This window comes from Aethalodelphis obliquidens, unplaced genomic scaffold (genome assembly GCF_003676395.1).
Source record: "Aethalodelphis obliquidens isolate GAN/ISIS:26980383/991018 unplaced genomic scaffold, ASM367639v1 scaffold9, whole genome shotgun sequence".
Taxonomy (NCBI): Eukaryota; Metazoa; Chordata; class Mammalia; order Artiodactyla; family Delphinidae; genus Aethalodelphis; species Aethalodelphis obliquidens.
The window spans coordinates 32,499,907-32,527,602 of NW_020837953.1; the positions used below are offsets into that span (position 1 = coordinate 32,499,907).

General features: G+C 41.4%; 1 protein-coding gene across 2 annotated transcripts; it reads right to left on the minus strand.

The window, feature by feature from the left end:
* Positions 1-17,669: 17,669 nt before the first annotated feature.
* On the minus strand, positions 17,670-27,693 carry PDIK1L (PDLIM1 interacting kinase 1 like). Of its 2 annotated transcripts, none has more exons than XM_027109617.1 (3): positions 27,442-27,693; positions 24,639-24,940; positions 17,670-20,672 (listed from the first exon to the last, which is right to left on the minus strand). In XM_027109617.1, exons 2-3 carry the CDS (start codon positions 24,921-24,923, stop codon positions 19,932-19,934), a joined length of 1,026 nt encoding a protein of 341 aa, XP_026965418.1. In that variant the 5' UTR covers positions 24,924-24,940; positions 27,442-27,693; the 3' UTR covers positions 17,670-19,931. The 2 variants fall into 2 exon arrangements, with proteins under 2 accessions (XP_026965418.1, XP_026965417.1); XM_027109616.1 differs by lacking the exon at positions 27,442-27,693 and adding an exon at positions 26,925-27,058.
* Between the last annotated feature and the right edge of the window lie 3 nt (positions 27,694-27,696).

A 27,696-nucleotide genomic window follows, 5' to 3' on the forward strand; every position in this document is an offset into this window, starting at 1 on the left:
GACATTAGCTTTGAATTGATGCTAATCGCTGGGAACCCAAGAATCAACGTGTCCAAAGCTCAACGACTGATCTATCTCCTGTTCCCCCAAATCTCTCCCACTCCTGCCTTCCTCATCTCAGTTGATCCCTCTCTATCTCAGCATCCTTCCAATTGGAGTAATCTTGGACACATCTCTCTCACGTTCCACGTCTCATCCATCAGCAGCATCTGTTGGCTCCATCTCCAGAAGACATCCAGACTTAATCACTTCTATCCTCCTCCACTCCTACCACCCTGGTCCAAGCCATCACCATCTCTTGCCTGGATTACTGCAATAGTCTCTAAGTCTCCCTTCTTCTAACCTCATCCCTAATAGTCTACTCTCAGCATAACAGCTCGATCAATCCTTTAAAAATATAAGTCAGGGCTTCCCTGGTGGCGCAGTGGTTGAGAGTCCGCCTGCCGATGCAGGGGACACGGGTTCGTGCCCCGGTCCGGGAGGATCCCACATGCCGCGGAGCGGCTGGGTCCGTGAGCCATGGCCGCTGAGCCTGCGCGTCCGGAGCCTGTGCTCCGCAACGGGAGAGGCCACAACAGTGAGAGGCCCGCGTACCAAAAAAAAAAAAAAAAAAAAAAGTCAATCATGTCACTTCTCTGCTCAAATCCCAGAAAAGGCTCCTCGTTTCGCTTGAGGGAAAGCTAAAGACTTCACTGGCTTGCAAGGCTTTACACGACCCGGCCCTGCTAGCTCTCTGACCCGATCTCCTACTATCCTCCCTCTCACCCACTTTACCCCAGGTACCTTTCGCCTCCTGGCCTGTTCCTTGAACACGCCGACTATGTCCACCTTACGGTCTTTGACCCTCCACCTGGAATGCCTTTCCTCTAGTTCTCCGCTTTGATACCTCTTTTACTTCCTTAGGACTTTGTTACTATCTCACCCAGTGAGACCTACCCTTACCTTGTTTATTAAGTCAGCCAGCCCCTTTCTGCAGCATTCCCAATCCTTTTTACTCTGTTCTACTTTTTCTTTGCTTCTTCTTTATTTGTTTCAACTTATCACATTGTAACATACTAATTTACTTGTTTGTGCTCATAAATATCTCCCCGCCCCCAACTAGAATGTAAGTTCAATGAAGGCAAGGATCTCTGTTTCGTTCACTGATATATCCCAAGTGCCTAGAACAGTGCCTGGTGCCCAGTGAATGCTCAATACATTTGTTTCATGAATGAATTTTTTTTTAATTTAATTTAATTTTTTTTTATACAGCAGGTCCTTATTAGTCATCAATTTTATACACATCAGTATATACATGTCAATCCCAATTGCCCAATTCAGCACACCACCACCCCCACTGCTCTCCCACCTTGGTGTTCATACGTTTGTTCTCTGCATCTGTGTCTCAATTTCTGCCCTGCAAACTGGTTCATCTGTACCATTTTTCTAGGTTCCACATATACGCGTTAATATATGATATTTGTTTTTCTCTTTCTGACTTACTTCACTCTGTATGACAGTCTCTAGATTCATCCACGTCTCTACAAATGACCCAATTTCATTCCTTTTTATGGCTGAGTAATATTCCATTGTATTCATGAATGAATTTTGAAGAGACCCTGGAGGGACTGTGGATGGGTCCAGAGGGAGTCTCTTGAGAGGGTGGGTCTTGGGACCAGGTGATAAAAATTTGGGGCCCCAGAAGGCCTTCCAAAACCATGCAGTTTCCCTTTCTGGCCAGTGAAACAAGAGAGGAAGTCTGCTGCAGTGTCCTAGGAAAGGGTTCCTTGCTCTCAAGGGGACACTGGAGGAAATAGCCCCTTTCTTTCTCTAGATGTGATTCTTAGAACCATGTTATCATCTTGGGACCATGAGGACAGCAAGTTTAAGGAAAAAGGTGTGTGCGTTGGTGGGGGAGGGGGAAGGAGGGGCATGAGGTTAATCTGGGTCCTTTCACTCATAATGCACCCTCACGGAAGGGCTCACTGCCCCCCTCTGTGGGCAGTACGGTTAGCTGACTGCCTGTGGCTGTCACCTCTGCCTCAGCTGCTGAGAGTCCCTTTCCCCAAGGTCACATCCTCTTTGAGGCGGCCCACATCTAGTGATTGAAGGAGGTGAGAGTATAAAGTTCTGGCCCAAATGGGACACTGATGGGCAGTACTTGCTACAGAGCATTGGTTGAATCAAAGAACTTTATGGTGTTACGTCTCCATAAGGAAGAATGTAGGAATACAGTAACCAAGGGGCGAAGCAGGAGTGACCCCACTTACCCTTACTCTAATAAGCCCTTGGAGACCTCGTACTTCCTGGCCTGGCCACTCTGAGGCAAAGAGGGCACACTTTTGCCCAGAAATTTACACTGAATTATAAGCCAAGTCTGGCTCCTGGGTGCTTTGAACTCCTTGTATCCAGGGACCCGCAGTCAAGAAGTGACGTCACTGTCATGGCAAGAGTGTTTAACCTGATTATAAACAGGCTGCTGTTCCACCACGGGGACATCGAGGAGTACGTGTGGATCCCAGGTGTTCTACTTGGCTGCTTCTTGGTACTCCCCAGCCCAGGTGTAACTGTAAATGGCCAGATAAGGTAACCCTGGCTTGAGAAAGGCATGGTGACCAGGGGCTCTGGCACCCTGAGGATGAGGGTCTGAATCATGCCACCAAGTGAGCCACTGAGTGATAGCTGAGGGTGAGGGGAACGTGGAATGGGGAGAGGAGGAGGGAGATGACCAGACCAGCTGCAGTGGTGGCGGCTGTGGTTTATCCCAGTAACATTCCTTCCCAAGTTCACTCGGGAAAAGGGCCAGTGGACACCTGAAGGAGCTGCTCCTTGAATGTGTACGGGGAAGCGGATTTGAGCGCTCCAGGTGGTTTGTGGTAGACACCAACTTTCAAGGAAGGACTTGGTGCCCACCTGTGGTGAGTGCAGTCAGCCCATGACTTGCAGCTGAGCCCCTCACCCAAGGTCGCGCACCCTTCCCAGGGCAGCATGTATCTAGCGATGGGAGGAGGTGGGGTATAGAGGTCTGACCCTTCCAGCCTGATGCAGGGGCTCCATGCCAAGTTGATGGAGCAAGGCTTTGCCAGGCCTGCATTGTAAATTTCTTTTTTTTAAACATCTTTACTGGAGTATAATTGCTTTACAATGTTGTGTTAGTTTCTGCTTTATAACAAAGTGAATCAGCTATAGGTATACATATATCCCCATATCCCCTCCCTCTTGTGTCTCCCTCCCACCCTCCCTATCCCACCCCTCTAGGTGGTCACAAAGCACTGAGCTCATCTCCCTGTGCTATGTGGCTGCTTCCCACTAGCTATCTATTTTACATTTGGTAGTGTATATATGTCCATGCCACTCTCTCACTTTGTCCCAGCTTACCCCTCCCCCTCCCCGTGTCCTCAAGTCGATTCTCTACATCTGTGTCTTTATTCCTGCCCTGCCCCTAGGTTCTCCATAACATTTTTTTTTTTTTTTAGATTCCGTATATATGTGTTAGCATACAGTATTTGTTTTTCTCTTTCTGAATTACTTCACTCTGTATGACAGTCTCTAGGTCCATCCACCTCACTACAAATAACTCAATTTCATTTCTTTTTATGGCTGAGTAATATTCCATTGTATATATGTGCCACATCTTCTTTATCCATTCATCTGTTGATGGACACTTAGGTTGCTTCCATGACCTGACTATTGTAAATAGAGCTGCAATGAACGTTGTGGTACATGACTCTTTTTGAATTATGCTTTTCTCAGGGTATATGCCCAGTAGTGGGATTGCTGGGTCATATGGTGGTTCTATTTTTAGTTTGTTAAGGAACCTCCATACTGTTCTCCATAGTGGCTGTATCAATTTACATTCCTACCAACAGTGCAAGAGGGTTCCCTTTTCTCCACACCCTCTCCAGCATTTGTTGTTTGTAGATTTTTTGATGATGCCCATTCTGACTCGTGTGAGGTGACACCTCATTGTAATTTTGATTTGCATTTCTCTAATGATTAGTGATGCTGAGCATTCTTTCATGTGTTTGTTGGCACTCTATATCTTTGGAGAAATGTCTATTTAGGTCTTCTGCCCATTTTTGGACTGGGTTGTTTGTTCTTTTGATATTGAGCTGCATGAGCTGCTTGTAAATTTTGGAGATTAATCCTTTGTCAGTTGCTTCATTTGTAAATATTTTCTCCTATTCTGAGGGTTGTCTTTTTGTCTTGTTTATGGTTTCCTTTGCTGTGCAAAAGCTTTTAAGTTTCATTAGGTCCCATTTGTTTATTTTTGTTTTTATTTCCATTTCTCTAGGAGGTGGGTCAAAAAGGATCTTGCTGTGATTTATGTCATAGAGAGTTCTGCCTATGTTTTCCTCTAAGAGGTTTATAGTGTCTGGCCTTATATTTAAGTCTTTAATCCATTTGGAGTTTATTTTTGTGTATGGTGTTAGGGAGTGTTCTAATTTCATTCTTTTACATGTAGCTGTCCAGTTTTCCCAGCACCACTTATTGAAGAGGCTGTCCTTTCTCCACTGTACTTTCCTGCCACCTTTATCAAAGATAAGGTGTCCATATGTGCGTGGGTTTATCTCTGGGCTTTCTATCCTGTTCCATTGATCTATATTTCTGTTTTTGTGCCAGTACCATACTGTCTTGATTACTGTAGCTTTGTAGTATAGTCTGAAGTCAGGGAGTCTCATTCCTCCAGCTCCGTTTTTCTTTCTCAATATTGCTTTGGCTATTCGGGGTCTTTTGTGTTTCCATGCAAATCGTGCAATTTTTTGTTCTAGTTCTGTGAAAAATGCCATTGGTAGTTTGATAGGGATTGCACTGAATCTGTAGATTGCTTTGGGTAGTATAGTCATTTTCACAATGTTGATTCTTCCAGTCCAAGAACATGGTATATCTCTCCATCTGTTTGTATCATCTCTAATTTCTTTCATCAGTGTCTTATAGTTTTCTGCATACAGGTCTTTTGTCTCCTTAGGTAGGTTTATTCCTAGGTATTTTATTCTTTTTGTTGCAGTGGTAAATGGGAGTGTTTCCTTAATTTCTCTTTCACATTTTTCATTAGTGTATAGGAATGCAAGAGATTTCTGTGCATTAATTTTGTACTACTTTACCAAATTCATTGGTTAGCTCTAGTAGTTTTCTGGTAGAGTCTTTAGGATTCTCAATGTATAATATCATGTCATCTGCAAACCTGCATTGTAATTTAACTTCTTTCTCTGCCTAAGCCTCATTCCTGCTCCTTTTCTTCATAGGTGTTTTTCTGCAATAAACACCTTGCACCCCAAATTCTATCTCAGTGTCTGTTTTCAGAAAATCCAGCCATGACACCAGCAATGTATTACCCTTGAGACATACTCTTGTTCCAGCCTCCAGGAATAGTTCAGCCTCTCTCCAGCTTCCCTTCAGAGATCCCCAGGCCATCTGAAGGGGGCTTCTGAGCAGCTCCTCCCAAACATCTCTTTCTACTTTATTAGAAATTCAGACACCCTTTCCCACTTCCTCCCTTCAACGTTTGTTCTACAAACAAATGTTAAGAACCCACTAGTTCCAGAGCCTTGATGTTTCAACGCCTTCAGGTGAGAACTGAGAATAAGTCTTTGTGCCATAAAGGCCCTAGATCCTGAGTCATCTGCTCCCCTTTGGCTTCCTGAGGTTCCAACCATAGTCAGAGAGGTTGCCCTTGCCATCCTCTGGTCTAAAAGAGATTGGTCATCAGGAGGTGGGAGCCCAGGCCGTCTTCTTTACTGATGTACTGTGGGATCTACGGTCAATCACTTACCCTTTAGAGACTGCCCTAGCAAGGCTCTGAGATGAGGTGAGCTCTTGCCACTGTAACGCACAGGCCACAATGAAAATTTTGTTTCCAAATTACCCCACCCTACAGTACATCGTATATAGGAAGCAAGTCTGTGGAACTGAGGGGATGTAGAGGTGCCGACTAGGGAGTGATTTACCTAAGGACACCCAGAAAGTGCAAGTCTGTGTTTGAGCAAGGTATTCCAGGCTCATCCACCAGAGGGCAGCCTTCACCCCTCTAGCTTTCCTGATCTGCCTTCACCTGCGGGCTCTCTTCCCAGCTCCCATAGCCCAAGGGTCCACACCACGGCTGGCATAATGTGCCCTCCCTGGACACCCTTAGTGCTGCTGCTCCACCAGGTGACCACTCTGACCGTTATTTACCTTGACCCTTGGTGCTTTGTAATACCAGTTAATTGGTAAAAGCAATGATCCTTCATTTATGTTTTTCCCCATAGTTTATGAAATATCTTCACAAACATACTGTTCTGGTTTGCAAAGCAACTTGGAAAAATAATTTATTATTATGGCCACTTTTAGAAGCGGTAACTGAGGCTCACAGGTTGAGTGGCTCGACCAAAGTCCCATAGTAAGTTACTGCAGCTGCTGCACTAACATCTAGTGAGCACTTGCTGTGTGACAAGCATGAGGTTAAAGGTTGATTTATTTAATTCTACAGTAATTAAGACAGTGAAGTAGGGATAGACAAAGAGATGACTGGAACATATAGAGCTTATTATCTGTACAGTTTAAATCTCCCATGTCCTTACTGAATTTTTGTTTACTTGACCTATCAATTACTGTTACAAATTTAACAATTTGTGTTAAAATTTTCCACTGTGGGATGGTGGATTTGTCCATTTCTCTCTGTAGTATTTCGAGGCTAAGGTATTAGTGCATTAGGCACCTTAGAAATGTGCCTTCTCTCTGTGGTGAATTGAACTTTATCATCATGTAGTGACCCTCTTTATCTCTAGTGATGCTTTTTGCCTTACTATAGTTATTTTGTCCTCTTTATTTTTTTTTTTTGCCTAGTATTTCTTTGTCCAAACTTTGTCATTCTGTGTTCTTATGTTTTAGATCTGTCTTTTGTAAACAGAACATTGCTGGATTTTGTTTTATTTGGTCTGATATCCTTTATCTCTGAATTGGAGAATTTAGCTCATCCAATGAGATTGATATATTTTTATTTATTTCTCTCATCTTGTAATGTGCATTATATTTGTTGTACTTTCCCTCTCTCTCTTTTTTTTTTTAAACAGTTTTTTTTGGATTGATCTCCCCACTCCTCACCTCTGTTTATTTGGAGGTTGTAGGCTCTTGTAATGGTTGCCTCAGCAATTCTAACCTAATATCTGCTGAGTTTTCTATTTCAATTAACATACTTTTGCATTTTCAGAAATTGTATTTGGTTCTTTTTCCAAATGTACTAGTTCCCACATAGTATCAAGTTTCTCTTTTATTTCTTTAAATACATTAAACAAATTTATTTTATATTGTGTGTCTGGTAATTCCAATATCTTTGAAGGTCTGTTTCACCATCTCTCAGTTCTACTTGTTCTCCCTTATGGTGCCTTGTTACCTTGTGTGTTTGGTGACTTTTTTTTTTTTTTACCATGAGATGCTCATATATCCTAGCAATTTGTGAGAGGCCTGTGTTGAAACTGAGTTCCTTCAGAGACAATGTGCCTTTATTGCTGTCAGTAATGGTGGTGCCATCAGCCCACACCACTTTAAATTCTCTGTTTGAGGATTTGGGGATTATATAAGTAATGTGATTTGACTTCAGATTTTATGAGGGAACTGACTTGTAAATTATGAATTCTTAAAGGAGAATTTTATTTTCCCCTCTTCCCAGGGCCAGAGTTGATACAGGAAATTTTCATATCTTCTCCTTTCTGAGTGTGAGGGTTTACTTGACATTGGCTCTTGCATTATACTTATAATCCTTTGGGATATCCTATTAGAGTTCTATCTGGGAGGGGCCCTGGGATTTATCTCCTGTCTCCCATATATCCTTTGCAGACACGAAAGGAGGACATTACGGTCTGCAGGCCTTGACAGGCATCCTGTGAGGGTTAAGGACAATTTGGGCATTTACTTTCCCCTCTCCACAGTTCCTGGTTTCACTTCATTTGGGGGCTTGGCATATTCCTTACTTTCACAGCAGCTCAGCAACATCGTAAAAAGTAATTTTTAAAAAGCCCCTCTATGCAATATTTTAATTATTTTCATCAGGAGGGTTACTCAGGTACCCAATTCACTGTGTTGTTGGGAAAAAATGTTAAAATGAAATGTTTCATTATAACTCACATTTATTTGTTTTATGACATTTTAGAGTTTTTTATAATTTAATGTTATGAGTTTCATATAGTATGACTTGTATATATTATGATTTATAATGATAATAAATCATTTAATTTGCACAGCTAACCTAGAGAGGTAGATATTATTATCCCTATTTTACAGATGAAGAAACATAGGCACTGAGTTTTACCCAAGGTTACACCAACTCTAGGGCTGAACAGGGACTTGGACCCTTGGTATTCACCCTCTAAAGGTTAAGAACTTCTGCTAAGAATCTTTGGAAGACATGGACCTCTTTAAGAATCCAATGAAAGCTCTAGATCCTCTTCCCAGAAATGTGTATGTTGATACAAATACACTAAAATTTCAGGGGGGTCAAGATTCTCCAAGATCCATCCATGGATTCTACATTAAGAACCCCTGCATGTTACAGTGCAGTGAGGTGGAACAGAAAGGCATTACTTTTTTTTTTTTTTTTTTTCCCCAGTACGCGGGCCTCTCACTGCTGTGGCCTCTCCCGTTTGCGGAGCACAGGCTCCGGACGCGCAGGCTCAGCGGCCATGGCTCACGGGCCCAGCCGCTCCGCGGCATGTGGGATCTTCCCGGACCGGGGCACGAACCCGTGTCCCCTACATCGGCAGGCGGACTCTCAACCACTGCGCCACCAGGGAAGCCCGGCATTACTTTTTTAGCTTTGATCACAAGTTCATATTCTTCTGCCTGTCTTCAAAGACCCTTCATAAATTGATCTCATTATATTCATCCAACATTTTTTTCCTGACATACATTCCCAGCAGTGGTCCATCTCAGCATCTCCATGATTTCTACTCAATTCTGGGCTTCCTCTGTTTGTACAGTGCAGAGTAGTGATTTAGATCATGGGCTCTCAGGTCAAGATAGCCTGGGTCTGAACTAACTGTATTCATCAGTTAGTTGATTGGCATCAGATCCTGAACTAACTGTGGACCTTGGGCAGGTGATCTACCCTCTCTGTGCCTCTGTTTCTTTACCTGTAAAATGGTAAGAATAGTACTTATGTTGCAGGGTTGCGGGGATCATATGAGTCAATGCATGTGAAGCACTTAAAGCAGTGCCTGGCACATTGTAACTGCTTGATACATTTTTAGGGGTTATTACTATTCTTTCTTATATAGTGTGTCACTATTAGTTTCCTACATCTCATCTGTAAACTGAGAGACGATTTCTGTAAATAAAATAGTTTTTAAAATTATCTAACAAAGTGCTCAGCACACAGTAGGGCTAATTTTCTCAAGAGGCAATTTTTCTTTTGCCATTTCAAGGGGGCAATAGAGCTTTCTGTCCTGGAGGCCTATAGCTTCACTTGTCCCAGTAGGGAGACAAGTGCTTTGCTTTTTTTTTTTTTAAATATTTATTTATTTGGTTGAGCTAGGTCTTAGTTGTGGTAGTGAGCTCCTTAGTTGTGGCATGCATATGGGATCTAGTTCCCTGGCCAGGGATCGAACCCAGGCGCCCTGCATTGGGAGCTCAGAGTCTTACCCACTGCGCCACCAGGGAAGTCCCCAGGTGCTTTGCTTTTCAAGTCTCAAGGGCAATGAAATGGCTCAAAGTGTTGAAAGACAGGGAAGTGAGCAACCTTAAAGAATAATTCTTCTCCACAGCCCACTGTAGCTCACACGTACAGACATTCCTTTGGGAAGGACTGGAAGTACTAAGTGTCCTCCTCCAGCCACTGGTATTGATATGATTAGAGCGGAGGGGCTGAGGGCCCACCGGATCTCTCATCAGCTTCAGGAATCCTGTCTGCTAAAATGGAAAAGGCAGGGCCCAAGTCAAGCCTCTGGAGCAGGCTGGTTAGTTTGTGAGCCAGCTGGAAAAGGACCAGAGCCCCTGCAGATACAAGTAGTTGTATTCTGACATACAGACCTACATAGGAATGGCTGCCTCTCAGGAGACAACCAGGCAACTCCAGGCTGCATTAGGCTAGTCTCTGACTCAGTTTTCCAAACCCTTTGGTGTTCATTCTTTTCCTTTTAATATCCACCCGATTTACCCTGCACCCTGAGTTCTCCTTATGTGACTAGAATAGTGGTTCTCAGTCTTTTGGACCTCTTTAAGAATCTGCTAAAATTTATGGAACATCTCTATGGAAAAATGCATGTATACATAAAATTTTGCTTACAATTCTAGGGAGTCTGCTGACAATCTTGGAGTCCTCTGTTGGATTCCTGCTTAAGAAGCCCTTCCCTGGCGCAAAATACCTGATAATGATTTATCTCTTCTGCTTCTCAGAAACATAGTTAAGTTCTAACATGAGGTAGAAGGAACCTGAGGGTGAAGACAGGGGTGGGGTGCTGAAATGGGGCCTGTGCTGCTGGTTGGTAGAAGGTAAGTGAATCTGAAAGACTATACTTTGACCTTATCTGCCTATCCCAAAGTCTGACCAATGCTCTTTCAGTTGCAACATTTAATCCTATTTTCACATTAGGGTCACTAATATTTTAAAAATATTAGTGTGAGGGCTCTACCTACTGAAATTCTCACTTAATTAATATGAGATGGACCCTGGGCATCAGTTTTTTAAACATTCAAACGACTTTATTAATGCAAAATAAAATACATTTAAGTATATAGTTTGGCAAATTCTGATATATATATGAAACCCATGAACATACTCATTATCCCCCAGATTTCCTCCTTATGCACCTCTGTGGTCCATGCTCATACCATCTACCCCACTTCATCCCCAGGTAACCACTGAGCTGCTTTCTATTATATTTGTTCTAGATTTTATTAACGTGAAATGTAGCCATACAGTATGTACCTCCCCAGGGGAGGGGCCTGGCTGCTTTTACAATATCATTAAAGATGCATTTGTTCCTTTTTATTGCTGAATAGTTATAAGGAAGTTTGGGCATACTGCACAGACTGAGGGCATACTCCCCATAGGACTGACCTCACTGTAGACATCAAAAGCAACTTCTGAGATTCCCAGGGTCACCCTCACTTCTCAGGTGCTAACTACAAATTCAGGAGTTCCCAGGACCACCCCTAGGTTCAATAATTTGCTGGAAGGACACGCAGAACTCAGGAAAGTGTTATACTTACGACTGCAGTTTTATTATAGCAATTAGACCATTAGAACCAGACCCACTAGAATTGTAAGCAAAGGCAGAGATACACAAGGGCATAGTCTGGGAAGGTTCCAAAAGTGAAGCTTCCATCATCCTCAACACGTTACTCTCCCGGTGTTAAAATGTGACAATACTCAGAGTACTACCAACCAGAGAAGCTCATCTGAGCCTTTGGGCCCCAGAGTTTGAATGGGGCTCTGTCACACAGTGCCTGAATGGCTGACCTTTAGTCTCCAGCCCCTCCCAGAGGTTCAGTTCAATTCCTTCAGTCTCCAGTTCCTCTGGAGGTTGGAACTGATGTGATGTGTTCCAAAGCCTTCAGTGTAAATCACATTGTTAAATCTACCATGTTGCTATTTGTCTCATCTGTTCTTTGTTCCCTTTACCTCTTTAATGGGAGCACAGGCTCCGGACGCGCAGGCTCAGCGGCCATGGCTCACGGGCCCAGCCGCTCCACGGCATGTGGGATCCTCCCGGACCGGGGCACGAACCCGTGTCCCCTGCATTGGCAGGCGGACTCTCAACCACTGCGCCACCAGGGAAGCCCCTGCCTTCTTTTGCAGTGAGTAGTTTTGATGATTCCGTTTTACCTCCTTTATTGGCTTATTAGCTATATCTCTTTGGTTTTTTGTTTTGTTTTGCTTTTGGTAATTGTTTTAAGGTTTATAGTATATACCTTTAACTTATTACAGTCTATTTCAAATAATATTATACCACTTCACGTATAGTTTAAGAACATAATGACAGTATACTTCCTTTATTCCTCTGCTGGCCTTTGTGACATTGTTGTCCTACATTTAATTCTACATATATTATAAATCCCACAATACATTGTTATTATTTTTCCTCTTTTAAAGAGATTTTTCAAGAAAAGTGTTTTATATTTTCACACATATTTACCATTTCTGTTGCTCTTCATTCCTTTGTATAGGCCCAGATCCATCTGCTATCATTTCCTTCTCCCTGAAAGCCTTCTTTTATTTATTTTATTTTTTAATATTTATTCATTTTTATTTGGTTGCACCGAGTCTTAGTTGCAGCAGGCAGGCTCCTTAGTTGCAGCTCACCGGCTCCTTAGTTGTGGCACGTGGGCTCCTTAGTTGCAGCTCACAGTCTTCTTAGTTGCAGCATGCGGGCTCCTTAGCTGTGGCATGTGAGATCTACTTCCCTGGCCAGGGATCGAACCCAGGCCCCCTGCATTGGGAGCGCTGAGTCTTAACCACTGTGCCACCAGGAAAGTCCCTGAAAGCCTTCTTTTAATATTTCTTATAGTGCTGATCTACTGGTGATGAGTTCTTCCAGCTTCTGTACTTCGGAAAGAAGTCTTTTTTAACCTTCGTTTTTTGAAAGGTATTTTTTTTCTGGGTGTAAAATTCTAGATTTTTTTTTCTCTAAGTATTTAGAAGTTGTCATCCCACTGTCTTCTGGTCTGCATTATTTCCAACAAATCTGTCATCAAATTGTTTTTTTTCTTCTGTATGTAAGGTATGTTTTTCCTCTGGCTCCATTTGAGATTTTCTTTTATCATTGATTTTAAGTAATTGATATATCTTGGCATAGTTTTCTTGTTCCTGAGCTTATTGAGCTTCTTGGATCTCTGAGTTTCTAATTTTCATCAAATTTAGGAAAAAATTTTGACCATTATTACTTCAAATATTTTCTCCAACTCTCGTCTCTTCTTCTGCGACCCCAGTTATACACGGGCCACTTAATGTCTCACAGCTCACTAATGCTGTGCTCATTTTTTTTTTTTCAGTCTTCTTTTCTCTCTGTTTCATTTTGTATAGCTTATATTGAATTGCCTTCAAGGTTGCTAATCTTCTATAGTGTCTAATTTCTGTGTATTTCTCACCTCAGTAATTATATTTTTCATTTCTCAAATTTCATTTTGGAATATATATATTACAAACCTTCTCTCCTTAACGTGCTCATGCTTCCCTCTGCCTCCAAATATACACACGAAGTATATCTAACACCTTTGTATAGTACTTTACCTGTGTTATTTCTGAGGCCTGTTTCTGCTGGTTGTTCTCTTCAACGTGGGCTGTATTTTCCTGCTTTCTTTGCATGCCTAATACTTTTTAATTTTACGGCAGACATGGTGAATTTTACATTATTGAGGACTGGAATTTTTTGTACTCCTTTAAGTAATTTTGAGCTTTGTCCTGGCACGTGAAGTTTCTTAGGGAAAAATATTTATTCTTTCAAGACTGACTTTTAAGCTTTGTTAGACAGATCCAGAATACCCTTTAGCCTAGGACTAATTTGGCCTCACTCTTGATGGATGTACTTCTGTGATGTATTAGGAGATCTCTCCATTCTGGCTGGTGGGAACAGCAATTATCCTAGATCCAGTGTGAGCTGGGAGGGTTGTTCTGCCTGATCCTTTCAGACAGTCTTTCCTGCTCACAGGTAGTTTCCTCACAAGCATATACTCATCAGTGCTCAGCCAATGTCTTGAAAAAGCTCTCCGCAAATGGCTGGAATTCACTCCTGTGAATTCTAGTTGACCTGGCCTCCCTGAACTCTGAATGCTGTCTCCTCAACTCAGCGAGATTGCTGGACCTGGTTTAGATGCCCCTTCCCTGTATGGCAGCCTGAAGATTCTCTACAGGAAGCGAGCTGGGGCAATCACAGTGCTCCTCATTTGATTTCCTTCTCCCAGGGATCACTATCCTGCACTGCCAGGTGTCCAATGTCTGACGGTTTAGCTGTATAAAGCCGGAAGTTAAATCTATGCCCTGTCACTCCCTAATGGCCACAAGCAGAAGTTATCAGTTTGGTTTTTTTTCAGTCTCCCTAGGTTAAAATTCTAATGTATGGCCGAAATTGGGAACCACTGTAGTCTAATTCTATTCTTGTTATTGGAGTTTTAGCCACTATTGCCATGCTCTTCTCTGGCCCCCTTGCAGCCGTGCTTCTACTGTCACCTCTCAATTCATGCGGGTTAACTCACATTCTCCTTGCCTTATACGCAAAGCTAGGAGAAATGGCATGACATTCTAGGATTTGGTGCTTATGAGTACTCTCCAAATTTCTAGGCATGGTTCTCTACGTCTGAGAGACAGAAATCATGTTATCAGCAAATAGAGGAAAGAAAACTGGGCTAAGGAGATTGTTAGTTAAGAACTATACCTGTGGAGGGTATAAGGCAAAGAGTCAGGCAGGACGGGACATTATAGTCATGGAATACAAGATATTTTTCAAATATTGTAAAAATATAAGTTAAATTAAATAAAAAACAAACAAAACTTGCTCTCTATCAGGGGTGTAAATTAACAGTAAAAGTAGCTCAGAGTCATTCCCTGAGTCCTCCAAAGAGAATGGGAAGCAATCATTTGTTGATTGTGCCGTGCCTTTCTACATGCAGCATCTCATTTCATCTTTGCAGTTCTCTGAGTCAGGTATTATCTCTATTTTATACATGTGGGAAGCTATAGATTTGAGAGGTTAGGGAATTCATGCAAGTCACATAGCTAGTAACAGAAAAGTAGTGTCTGATTTCTAAGTCTGTGTCCTTTCCCTCTCTGTCTCTGACAACAGCTGGCACAATAGTTTCCAGCCCCAATGCATATTTGTTTAAATAACATTTTTACTTTAGTATAAATCACTAAAGTGTAAAACTTGTAAGTCCAGCTTGATGAATTTTCACAAAGTAAACACACCCCATCTAACCAGCACTCAGGTCAAGAAACAAAGTGGTACAAGTACCCTAGAAGTCTCCTCACATATGGCCCACTTTCAGCCCAGGAGTTATAGCACAGAGGTACTCAGTAGAGCCTATAGCTCAGGGTCCCTTAACTTGGGGTCGATGTGGGCATCTATAAATCTCCTGAAATTATTGGCAAACATTTTCCTGAGGAGAGGATGTAGAGCCTTCATCAGATTCTCCCCAAAGGGACAAGAATAAAAGCTACAACTGAAGACTGGTTCATGGGAAATCTATTCATTCATTCAACGTATCATCAAAATCAGAACATAGTAACAGCAATGGCTACCAGTGGAGAATTTAATGTGCCAGGTACTTTATGTGTATTATCTCTGACTCTGACAAAAACCCTGAAATGTAAATATTATCACCTCCATTTTACACATATGGGAACTGAGTCTCAGAATGAAGTGACTTGCCCAAGGCCACACATTAATTATGTAGGTATTTGTGAAAGCTAGTATTCAGTATGAGACCTGCTACCTGCCTGTGCTTCTGCAGCGAGACCACAATGCCTTTGGTAACATTAAGTTGCCTAACCTCTGCTCAGAACAAGCCAAGCTTGAAATACCAGGGCTGAACTGGAAATAAAAGAGTGAAGTTCCCAGCTCAGGCATTTTTTTTTTTTTTAAACAATTCCCTTCTAACCAATGACAACTGCAAAAGGGAAAGTGCTGCCTTTAAAAGAGGCACTTGCCGAGCTTCCCCGGTGGCATAGTGGTTGGGAGTCCGCCTACCAATGCAGGGGACACAGCTTCGTGCCCCGGTCCGGGAGGATCCCACATGCCGCGGAGCGGCTGGGCCCAGTGAGCCGTGGTCGCTGGGCCTGCGCGTCCGGAGCCTGTGCTCCGAGACGGGAGAGGCCACAGCAGTGAGAGGCTCGCGTACCGCAAAAAAAAAAAAAAAAAAAAAAGTTTAAAAAAAAAAAGAGGCACTTGCCCTCAAGAGGTGTGGCTTCCAAGAAGTGTGGCTGGTAGGTTTCTCAAGTGGGAGTTATTATCTAATCAGAACCAACTGTCTATCATTACACTGCACTTTGAGAGGACATCTATGATTGGTCGACCAAGAGAGCAACATTTGAATTTAAAGAAAAGACCAGAACAACCTTAGGGTCATTACTTCAGTGAGAAAGATAAAGCTTTGTCAGAGTAAACTCCACCTGGAGTCAGAGATTAGGCACTAAAACCGTGTTAAGGTAAAAGCTTTACCTCATTAACTGGTGTTTAGTTGCTATTAATTTCTTCATCAAGAAATCAGCCCCTATTTTAAGTAAAACTCACTGAAAAGATATGTAAAAACTATGTGAAAACGCTTTGTAAACTGCAAAGGAAAAGGCTAGTAAATACAAGTATTTATAGCTTCAAGATTCAAAAACAAAACAAAACAAAACCCTCTAAATATAAAGCAAAATTTACCTGTCTGCAAAGGCTGTACCAGGAGGCAGCAGAGTCAGAAGCAGCCACAATTCTGACACCTACTTTCCTACTCATCATTAGATCACATGTAGAGTTAAAGTTTTCTCTCATTTTCCCTCTGCTATTCCATTGGACCACTAAGTAACTACATCCTCAGTACTTTGTTTATTCTGGAAAAGACATACATAATAAAACCTATAAAAGAAGAGAAAAAAGTGGCTCAGATGACTTTTTTATAGAAAAGAAACCATGGTCTCAAGTTAAAGACTGAAAAATTGCATCCTCTTAGTACTTTTACTACACTTCATTCTGAGTCTGGGATGCATCCTCAGCTTAATGAGATAGAAAGAAAAATGAAAGAAGATCATTTATTTCAGGCAATACAAGTTCTTCTAATACAGCAAACATTAAAATTTTAGAGAACTTGAAATGCTGAAACTCCTATAATTCAATCATCTTTTCCTCTGCAATAGCTTCTATTATAGATAGTTTCATTTAATAGATAAGGCTGAAAAAGACATTGTTTCAAATTTTATATGCTCTATTTTATGTCTATGAAGTAAAGCATTACAGAACCACTCACAGAGCCACCAAAGCAGCAATGTAGCATTTCCAGGGTTTTTTTGTTGAAATTCACTTTATTTAAAAAAAAAAAAAGTCATGAACAATAAATTACAATCATTTCCCCCTTTTATAAATTCTTCATAAAATATATTTGACAATTTAAAAAGAAAATTTCAAAAGTTACTTTCATTTTTGAAGTGCTGATGACTTATTTTTTGACCATTTTGTCATGCTGGTGAATTATCTGTAGCTGCTACAATAGTTTGATTGATAAACATTTTACAGTTAAAAACAACAACAACAAAGAGGAAAAAACAGACCAGCAGAAAGAACTATTCAGTGTGCTATTTATCTGACACTTAACATTTACTTCATCATAATGACAAAGTATCCCTTAGCACCAAAAAACTACAGGAACCCCATCTTTCTAAGTGACAACTAGTGCAAAATAACATTCTAGGAACTAACTGTACAACCCCATTATTTTAACTGGCCACAGCTGCCTATAAACTTATTTGAAATATTTGGTCTTTTTTCAATTAAGACAAATTTCATAAAACACTATAAACCATGGCAAGAGACTCTATGAGGAATAATTGTTTATTGAGTACCTATTATGCGCAAGGCACTGTGCACAAATTCTTGCTTTCATTTTTCCCCTAGCAATATACAGGAATTTCCCAGCTTCACTAATCATCTTTTATTTCTTACTCCTGGCTGGAAAAGGCCCATGGCTATATACCATTTTTTAATTCTTATTTTATCAACTGATCTTTAGTGCTGAGCACACAGTAGGTACTTAATAAATACCTCCTGACTGAAAGAATAAAGACAAAGAATTTACTATAATTTTTCTTGGTATCATGGGTTATTTTAGAATACAAGGACTGGAGAAAATTTCAGAAGAAACTTCCTGATCGCCTTACATCGTTACCGCCAATGAAAGAAATAATTCCACTTCATAGGTAACATAGAATATTTTTCAAAATAAATTATAATTGTTAACTATTTTAAATGAGGTGGGGCCAAAACCATGACATGTAGATATCTGAAGAGCAAATGAAGCATTGGCATACCATCACCTAAGTCATCATGAATCTCTTGCTGAAGTGCCATGTTATTGATTAGACATTATAATGTTTTTTACTTCCAGTAACTCAATCCCCTTGGCCAGATCTGTGTTATACTAATTTGGCTATCCAGAGGGTTAATTATCATGAAGTTCCAGTGTATTTCCACCTCTAATTTCCAAAAGAATTCTTATATTTATCAGCTTGAGAGTAATATTAAAAGTATATGATTTTTTTTTACTTAAAAGGTTTTATTTTTAATAAAACCTTTCAGTTATTATTCAAACTTCATACCAAGTAATGCATAGTTCAGAAATTTTATGTACTCCAATTTTTTGTGCTTTTTCACCTTTTATAGTCCCCCGAACACATTTTAAATAAGGAAAAAATTACGATAGGAATATTCCAAAAGTTGTGGAAGTTCAAAAAACTGAGGAGACTGAATTATCAATGATTTCAATATTCTAATACCTTTTAAAATTTCTTTTTTTAACTTTTGACCAAAGAGTCTAGTGCTTTATAAAGATTAATCTATATACAATGGTCTTAAAGTATTAACAACCTTAAAGGTTGTTAATGTTCTGTTTTAGGAAAACTTTTCTTCCCTTACATTTGAACTATCTGCATTTACAGGAAAAAAAATTGGAGACAACCATATGGGGTTAAAATCAAACTGACTTCAAGAAGAATAATGGTCTGTTGGTTCTTGACACAGACCATACCAAGTGATTGTATAAAATTGATAACCTCTCTATTTGAAAGATATAACTTATGCCACAGTATTTTACCCATTTGCCAAACTGTATCATTTCCCACTTTAGAAAAAGGTGATCAACATTGAATACAACCATATCACTACCATTACTGTGCCAAATTAGACAAAACAGCATTAGTGCCAAAATGAAAGAAATTCCAGTGATTAAATGAGAGACCATATTAGGGCAGGCAACGTGAGGGTAGAACTCATTTGGTTTCTTCGACTTGATGCTGAGGCTTTGACAAAGTCTTGAAATAAAAAATTAATATATCAATTACTATCGTTCATATACAGCAAAGTTTTCAGATACAGAAGAATCCTGTGTTCAAATCTGTATCAGATTGCAGATGCTCAAGTGCAGACATGTCCCAATGCAGTGGTTTAATTAGTTAATTGAATGCGTGGTTATCTAAAGAAGGTATGACTGAATCATCAATGTCCTTGCCAACCTGTACCACATGATTGCATGGCTAATTCAACTCCTGCAGCTTTAGGGCACTGGAGAGCTCAAACATACTTCAGCAGCTTTGGATCATTTAATTTCACTTACGTTTAATCAGATAATTTTAGACTCTCCAAAATGATGCCTTAAAAAAAAAGCTGTATAATATTATAAAAATAAAAAACTTAGTATGATTTCATTAGAGGGAGGGACAGGGTAGGAGATGAGGGAAGGTTCTTTTATTTTTCATCACTGATTTCACCAGCAAATCTCAAAAACCCAAACCTACATCAAATAATTTAAACAGAAGTGGCATTTTTTCATATGGAATGCAAAATGCACACATTCACATACTTACATATACATAAATATATACATTTATGTTTCCTTTACAAAGCTTCAAAGGTTGCATTACCAGCATGCAAACCCCTTCTTCCATGGAAATTCCTAATACTGACAAGGAATGTCTAAAATACTTAAGAGACATATTTCCAGAAAACTGGACTTTCTTCTTTTCTTGGCTCTTAGAAAATTTTCCTGCCAAACTTCTACCAATGATCATTTAAAAAAATTTACACTCACATTGGTAATACACACTTAAAACATATTAACAAAATGGCCAGCTTGGACTTAAGAAAAATGAGGAAAAAAAAATCCCACAATAAAATCTAAACCCTTACAAGGTGGAGTTTAGCTTTTTATATTCTTTTTCAGCCACATTATGTTGCATCACTGTTAAAACAGAAGCAGCATATTATCCAAGATATTTGCAAATAATATATGTGTCACGTTTCCCAGCTGCTATCTTTAAATGCAATTTGTACTAATCTGAGTTCTAGTTCAAAAGCATCTGGACGATCCTGAGGGTTTGCAGCCAGCATTTCCTTAATCAGTTGTTTCATTCGCCCATTCATAGACTTTTTCTTCACAGGAATGAGAAGTTCCATTTTGGGATTTTCCAGAAGTGCCTCCCCAACAGGCACGATCTCAGTTCCTTGTTTTACATAACTCCCCAAGAGTTCCTTCTTTGTCTCTGTGTCTATGAATGTGATCCTTTCCAGCATTGCCCAGATGATAATCCCCAGAGCAAAGATGTCAGCTTTTGCTGTGTAATGTCCCTCCCACACTTCAGGAGCCATGTAGAAATCTGTTCCACACGCTGTGGAAAGGAAACACTTGTTTACACTGACAGGTTCTTCTGGATTCTGCCCAAATGCTGAACAAACTTTACTTAGACCAAAATCAGCCACTTTCAGTGTGGGTTCCAAGTCACTGGTATCCAACCGGCTCTGAGAAATCAGGATGTTATCAGGCTTTAGATCTCGATGGATGATCTGGTTTTTATGCAAGAAAGCCAGGGCACTGCTCAGCTGAAGCATGAAGCTGGTGTTAGTTTTACGATTGGGTTTCCTGGACAACAGATACTCATTCATATCTCCTCCGTCACAAAAATCCATCACAAACCACAAGTAATAGGCGCTTCTGGGATCAAAGGCAATTTCTCCCTTTAGTGAAGTCTCTACAAGCTATAAGAAATAAAAAAACAGATTACAATCATCTGCACAGTTTATACAATTCAGCTATAGAGAAAGAGTTACTGATTAAGTTAGTCTCCAATGTTAAGTGGGAATTCCATGAATATTTTATTTGGTCAGTGCTTTCATATGTGCGTTTTATTTTAAACTTTAGTACTTCAAACTGTCACTTTGTCCCTAACAAATACACATCAAATCTCCAAGTCAAGAGGTAAAAACTTATTTTAAAATAGCTTTATTCTGAAAAGTATCCAACTGGCTATACATTTTCTACATGTGTCAATGGAGATGAACTCTAACCCTCTAGTTAATAGCTTCCTGAAAAGATCAAAGTTTCAGCAGGTAGATTTGCCAGCTGGGGAATAAACATCAATTAGGAAATTCTATTCCATGAAACTGCCTGAAATCTACTTCTTGCCTATTGCACTTACACTATCAACATAGTCTGTGAAACTGAGAGAAAATTATGAAGGAACAAGAAATAAAGTGCTCCTGTAGTCACTGATAAAACTAAAGACATCATTACTTCATAAACTTCTACAAGCAGAATGCAAATATGTTGGCTATCTCTATCAACAGATGGCTTCTAAAAACCAATTTATAAAAATCATACATGCATTTTGATATAAAAATTCAAATCTGAGTTTGTATATTTGTTTGATACAAGCTGAAAATCTAGAATAAACCACTGTTTTACTTATATCATTATCTAATTATAACTCTCCTACTACCTGAAACTCAAGATTAATTACTTCACTGAACAGGAACTATCTTCTAAAATACAGTGCTTTGAAAGCATTTGTCCTATGGTGTCCTTTTCAGGCCTATGGGTTGAATAGAAACTCAGTAGGGAAGGTGAGGAGTTGCTGAAGATTGAGTGAACCGCTAATTTTATGTTTAAATCTACTAGTACTTCCTTTTGTCTTTTTGGTGGGCAGAGGCAAAGAACGCCTCTCCATGCCATCTCCCCCAATGGCAAACAGCCATAACTGCAACGGTCTGCAGATGTCTTCTTTGCATACATTTTCCTTGTTGCATGTGTTTGCCACTGAGACAGAAAATGAAAAAAGAGAAAGGTCCAGATTATACAGTTATTTACCAGGTGCACTGTTACTAAATATGCTGAGATTAAAGATGAGCACCATCACTCTTCCTTCATTTCTTCTCTTCTTCTGTCTTCATTCTCAAAAGAAAACTTCCTAAACAGCTTTGAGCAATGCAGACTTCCAGAATTCAAATAACGGTTTAGAGTAAAGCCAGATAGTAGATATTTTAGGCTTGACAAACCACATAAGGTCTGTGTTCCATATTCTTTTTCCTTTTCTTTCTTTCTTCTTCTTTTTTTTTAAACAACTTCTAAAAAATGTAAAAACTATTTTTAGTATCCAGGCCATACAAAAACAGGCTGAGGGCTATAGTGTGAGGGCCCCTGGTTGAGAGCTACAGAAATACAGATCCCAGTCTGCTTACTGTCACGTGTAGAGGATGTTAGCCATTGGTTCTCTTGCCTGCAGTCCTTTAATAGCTTCCCTGTTCTCTTAGGATATAGTCTAAGCTCTTTAACATGGGCTATGGGATCCTGTGTGCTCTGACCTGGCTGATCTTTCTAGCCTCATCTAAAACAACTCTCCCTGTATAGTGCAGTCTTAGTATTTTCTTTCAATTTTTAGAACGCTTCATGCTTTTTGCTTCTAGACATTTGTATGTATAGTTATTTCTGCCTGGGAAGTTTTCTCAGTCACTCACCTGGCTAACTCCTATTCACCCTGCAAGTTTCAGTTGAAACAGTTCTTAATTCCTGAACCCCAGGATTATGTCAGGTTCCCTACTCTATGTGCCTATACCATCTTGTACTTTTCATTCATGACACTCATCACAAGTATACATATTGGCCACTAAGTTCCTATGCATAAGATGTATCCTCTGTTAATTATTTGTTTTACATTTCTTCTAGGTGAGGTTTTCAGCTCTCAGGAACTGACTGAATGATTCCAAATGAGAACAAGGAAGATATCTAGAAAAACATGGAGAAAAAAAAATTTATGTACAGAATGGTAAGACCATGTATAGAGACTCTGTGGTCACACTATAGATTTGTTTGTCTTTACTAGTGTAAATTTAGAGTAGGCACTTGCTAAAGCGTGGATGAACGTCTGGTTAATAAAATAAATCCACAGAAAAGACAATTTTAATAGAGCTGCTTATTACTGAATACCTCCTATGTGCCAAGTATTGTATCTACATCACCTCTAATTTTGACAACTCCCATGGAAGGTAGAAATTATTATTCCTTACATATGAAGATACAGATGCTGGGAAAAGGTGGGTTATATATCCAAGGTCATACAGCTAGCAAAAAGTGCCACAAGTCAAACACAGGTCTATTAGGCTTTAAAAAGATGAAATAAATTATTAAACAAGAAGGTACTTCAGATTAAAAAAAAATCACTGAATCAAGTCTGGAAGTACTTTATATCTTAAAGCCTTGAAAGATTAGCTGGTTAATGCCTAGTTACTATAACAGTTGCTTGATCTGGACTCAAGGATACCATCAGTACTTGCAAAGACATCACATGTTTAAATGTCTTTGCACTTGTAGTCTGATTATGCACTTTAGTCTCCAAAATTCAATGCAAAGTCCAGCAAGGTTCTATCCACTTTTAGGAGGGAATGTGGTAAGAATGTTTCTGATAGTTTCTATCATTGCAACGTACATAATAAGCACTTTTAGAAAAAAATACAATAAAACAAACAGGCTAAACAGTTGTGTTTTATATCCCTTATCTTACGAGAGAAAACTTCAGGGCACAGCACGCTAAACTTGCAGTATAAATTAGGTTCTCAAGACTGATATTTGTTTACCATACAATGAAACTTGCAAGTTTCTAATTACACAGAATAATGCGTTCGTTTTCTTTGTTGTTCCTAGTCCAAAAGCTTTTGTTGTTCTAAAACAGACTTTTGTACCCTGATGGTAAATTCTGAATTCAGACACACTCATGGCAAGTTGTTTCCTATTCCAGGAATAACTGGACTTAAGAAATTTTGCTCTGGCCTTTAACTAGCTATGTCTTAAGTATCTTTTCTCTTCATCAAGTGTAGAGCTACTAGAGATTTTGACCAATGGCAGAAGCCAATCTTAAAAAAAAAAAAAAAAAAATTTTTGTTTTCCTATATTAATGCTTTCCCCAGGTCTACAGAAGAGTAATTTGGAGGCAAAACAGTAATCTGGAGGTTAAAAGAGCACAAGTTTTAGCTGCTGGATACTTCTATGTTTAGCTCCCAATTCTGCCACTTGCTATGTGATTCTGGATAAATTCATTATCTATTCTAAGCCTCAGTTTCTTCATTTGTAATGATGGTAATAATAGTACTTTCCTCATAGGATTGCTCTGAGCACAGAGCATGGAATGAGTAGGAACCCAAATGTTAGCTATCACCTGTTAATAACATTCAGGTGCTACACCACATACTCCATGAAAATTCAATGGAATTGCATGGTTAAGACATTAAATAACCTTCTATAACAGCAGAGGCTTATGTTCAAGCCAGTGATATATAAAGAAATGCCCAATTACCTATGGGTACTACTACTAGTTGTACAGTTTTTCCTTCTCTTCTGTATTCAGTTCCAAAAAAACCTGATTTCAAATAAGTGAACTAATTAGACTCTAGTCTCGATCACTTCTCTAGTTCCTATGTTGCCCCATTCCTATGCAGACTGGCAAGTATCATGGCATAACAGGCGGCATATGTTATTTTTAGGTATTTGCAACACAGGTTTAAATAAAACCTTGTTTTAAAGCAAACGTTTACTCAGTTCTTGGCAGACCCCTATCTATTTCTAACTATATACCCTGCATTTAAACGTAGAAGTTCGTCTGACTCTTTCAATCCTCTTATTGCTGACCAATGCTACTTTCAAATCATTTCTATTTCCCATTCAACCACACATACCTGTAAATAAAGGGAAGAATTAGAGCCGTGGGACATCTTTTGCACCATCCCATCCTTTTGTAGGATGCATTCCTCCAAGTGAATCACATTTGGATGTTGGCTCTTGATACTGCTTAGTGCCCAGAACTCACGCAGGGCTAGTTCAACATTTTCAGGTGCATGGCATCGAATTTTCTTCACTGCCACCCGTGCAGAGGTCTTTCTGATGACTGCTTCATATACAACACCGTAACTACCTCGGCCTACCTCCCGTATTAGATCGTACTTTGGCTGGCTACTCACCATCTTCAAGGTCAAGGTTTCTGGAAAAATCAACAAAGTGATCTGTTGACATTAGGTCTGCCTACTGGCTTGTATTTCTTCTTATGCACGATTTAGTTATCATCTGTCTCACTGTTTGCAGTGCTTGAACGATATTTGCTATACATTGGGTAAATCTAAATATCTTAATAATAGTAAACCACGTAACACTAATGTAGTACTTACCATGCATCAGGAACTGTTCCAAGCAGTTTATAACATTAAATTCATTTAATCCTCACAGCAGCATTATGAGGTAGATACTATTATGGTCATTTTATAGATGAGGAAACTAAAGCACAGAGTTTAAGCAACATGCCCAAGGTCAAACAGCTAGTAACTGGTGGACCTGGGATTTGAAACCAGGCCATCTGGCTCTGACAGCCTTCATTTTAACCACTACACTATACTGCTTCTTACATGAACTGCTTCAAAACATCACTGCTAAAAATAAACCAAAAAATTCAGTATTTATTTACTGATTGTGAAAAAACAAACAAAACTCCAGCTTCTCCTGAAAACTGACACACACATAAAAGGTCATAAAAATGACAAAACCAAAAACCAACCCTCACAGTTAGAAATACAAAAACCTGGCTTATGCTTAGGGACTGAAAGTGAACAAGATCACATAGAGAAGTGAAAATGTGCAGTTGTTTTTATTATTTAAAAGTAAATGGTCAGACTGTGTATGTTCTTATTTTAATTTTGTTTATGTTATTTCCTTATTTCTTGCAAAATAAATGAAAATACAGTTTGTGGAGAAAAATGTTTCTTTAAAGATAAAGTAAGTTACTTAGAATACGGTTAAATTTTGCTGTGGTTTTAGCCATAGTTATTTAGATCTAGGTCTTTCTTGCCAACGAAAACTGTCCTGCATCTTAAGGGGTTCTCTGAGGGAGTTCTTTGGAATTCAATTTGATAAATCATTTAAAGGCAGGAGCAAAGGCCCTACGTGGAAACGCTCACGTGTTGAATCAAGAAAGTCTAAAGTGTGCCTCCTCACTCTCCGAAGAATGTCAAGACTCTGAAGAGCTTCAGGAACAAATTCTCATTTGTAGAATGCCAGCATGGGCAAGAAAAGTAACCTGAGATTGAACAATTTTTATATTGTACAGTTTAGGGGAACAAAAAGCTATCGACACTAGAGCCTGTGAAGTTGGGACCGGCTATTTTAAGTCCATAGGATAGATTTAATAAAGAAAATGAAAGCTCCTGAGATTGGTTCTTAATCCCACTTCCTCTAACTGGACACCCACTCTTCAAATTCCTGCAGTATTTCCTAGGGTCTGATTTCCTGCCACAGCATCCTCTGCCCCAGCTGCACAGTGGACACTCCTGTTCTCCGTGGATCGCCAACTCCTATCCATCTCCAAGTGGCTCCCGCCTTTGAAGCCGTCCCATATCCCCACACGAGAGAGCCCCTGAATAAGGGGGAGGGAGGCTGTTTCTGCAATCCTTGAGATCCTGGGTCAAGACACAGCACGGTGCTGCATCCCGCGCGAACCTCGGGGACTTGGGACGGCATCCCCCGGGCCCCCGCGCCTGCCGGGCGCACCCAGCGCTCGGACTCGGGCCGGCCAGGCCGTACACCTGCCGGCGCCCGGCAAGGGCCAGTCCTAGGCAGAGGTGTTGCCCGACGCGGCGGCTCAGGGCCCCGCTCATTGGCCAAGTATCAGGCCCTCCCCCTCCCCGGCTACTTCCAGATGAAACCCGGAGGGGATCCTGCCGGGGCCCTTTACCCCGAGGAGACAGTCCTGCAGCTGCCCGACTCCTCGGGGCCAGCAACTGAGGCCTGGGGCCTGGGGAGGAGGCCACGGGCAGAAGAGGAGGCCGCTGCTGGGGCCGGAGGCCTGAGGCGCGCGGGGCCTTCCCCAGGATGCCTCCGCTGACAGCTCTGTGACAGGCCTCCTGGGGCGGGAGGCACGTGCAGGGCCCTCGGCTCTGCAGCAAAGCCTCTCTGCCACGCCGAGGGGCCAGATTTACCTCAGGGTAGCCGCCGCCGCTTCTCCCTCTCACGGGCTCTGCAGGCCGCCATTATCAGGCTGCTCGCGCCTCAGCCGCTGCGGCCTCCAGTCAGAGGCCGGCGCGCGCCCCCGTGGTGCGCGCGGACACACCCCCTTACGCCGCGAGACCCCGCCCCCCTCCGGCTCTCCGTAGCGTGAGCCGGGACGCCAAGCGCCGGTCCTACTGGGCGCGTGCCCGGCGCTCCGCTGGCTTGCCCCCGGCTCCCGTTGATTTCCCGAGCCGGGAGTCGCGGAAGGGGTGCGCGCTCCGGAACGCACCACTCGTGCCCCTCCCCGCAGGGGTGGCTGGGATCGGGGAAGCCCACTCCACACCCGGGGCTTGGTCCTCTTCCAGCCTCAGCGGGCGTCCACGGCCCGCGGCCCCGGAGTGGTGGCCCGCGGCCCGGGAGTGGTCCCCCGCAGCAGGTCCGGGCCGGGGGCGGTGCACGCGCCTGGTGCGCCTCCCCTCCCCCGCTCCGCCCCCATTTCCGACCTACCTAGCTGCGGGCAGGTGTGCGGGGTCGCTGGGGTGGAACGCCTGGTGCATCTTCCTCCGCGCGGGCCTGGGATGCCTGCGGTAAGCGGACCTTTTCCGCGGACCCGCGGGGAGGCGCAGCCCGAGCTGCGAGGCCTGGCGCCCGCCCCGCCTGGAGGGAGGCTGCACCTTTTGTCAGAGTCACTGAGCCATGTTTGCGGGCGGTGCAGTTGCTGAGGCGGCAGCGGCGGCGGCGGCGCGGGGCTGGCTGCGATCA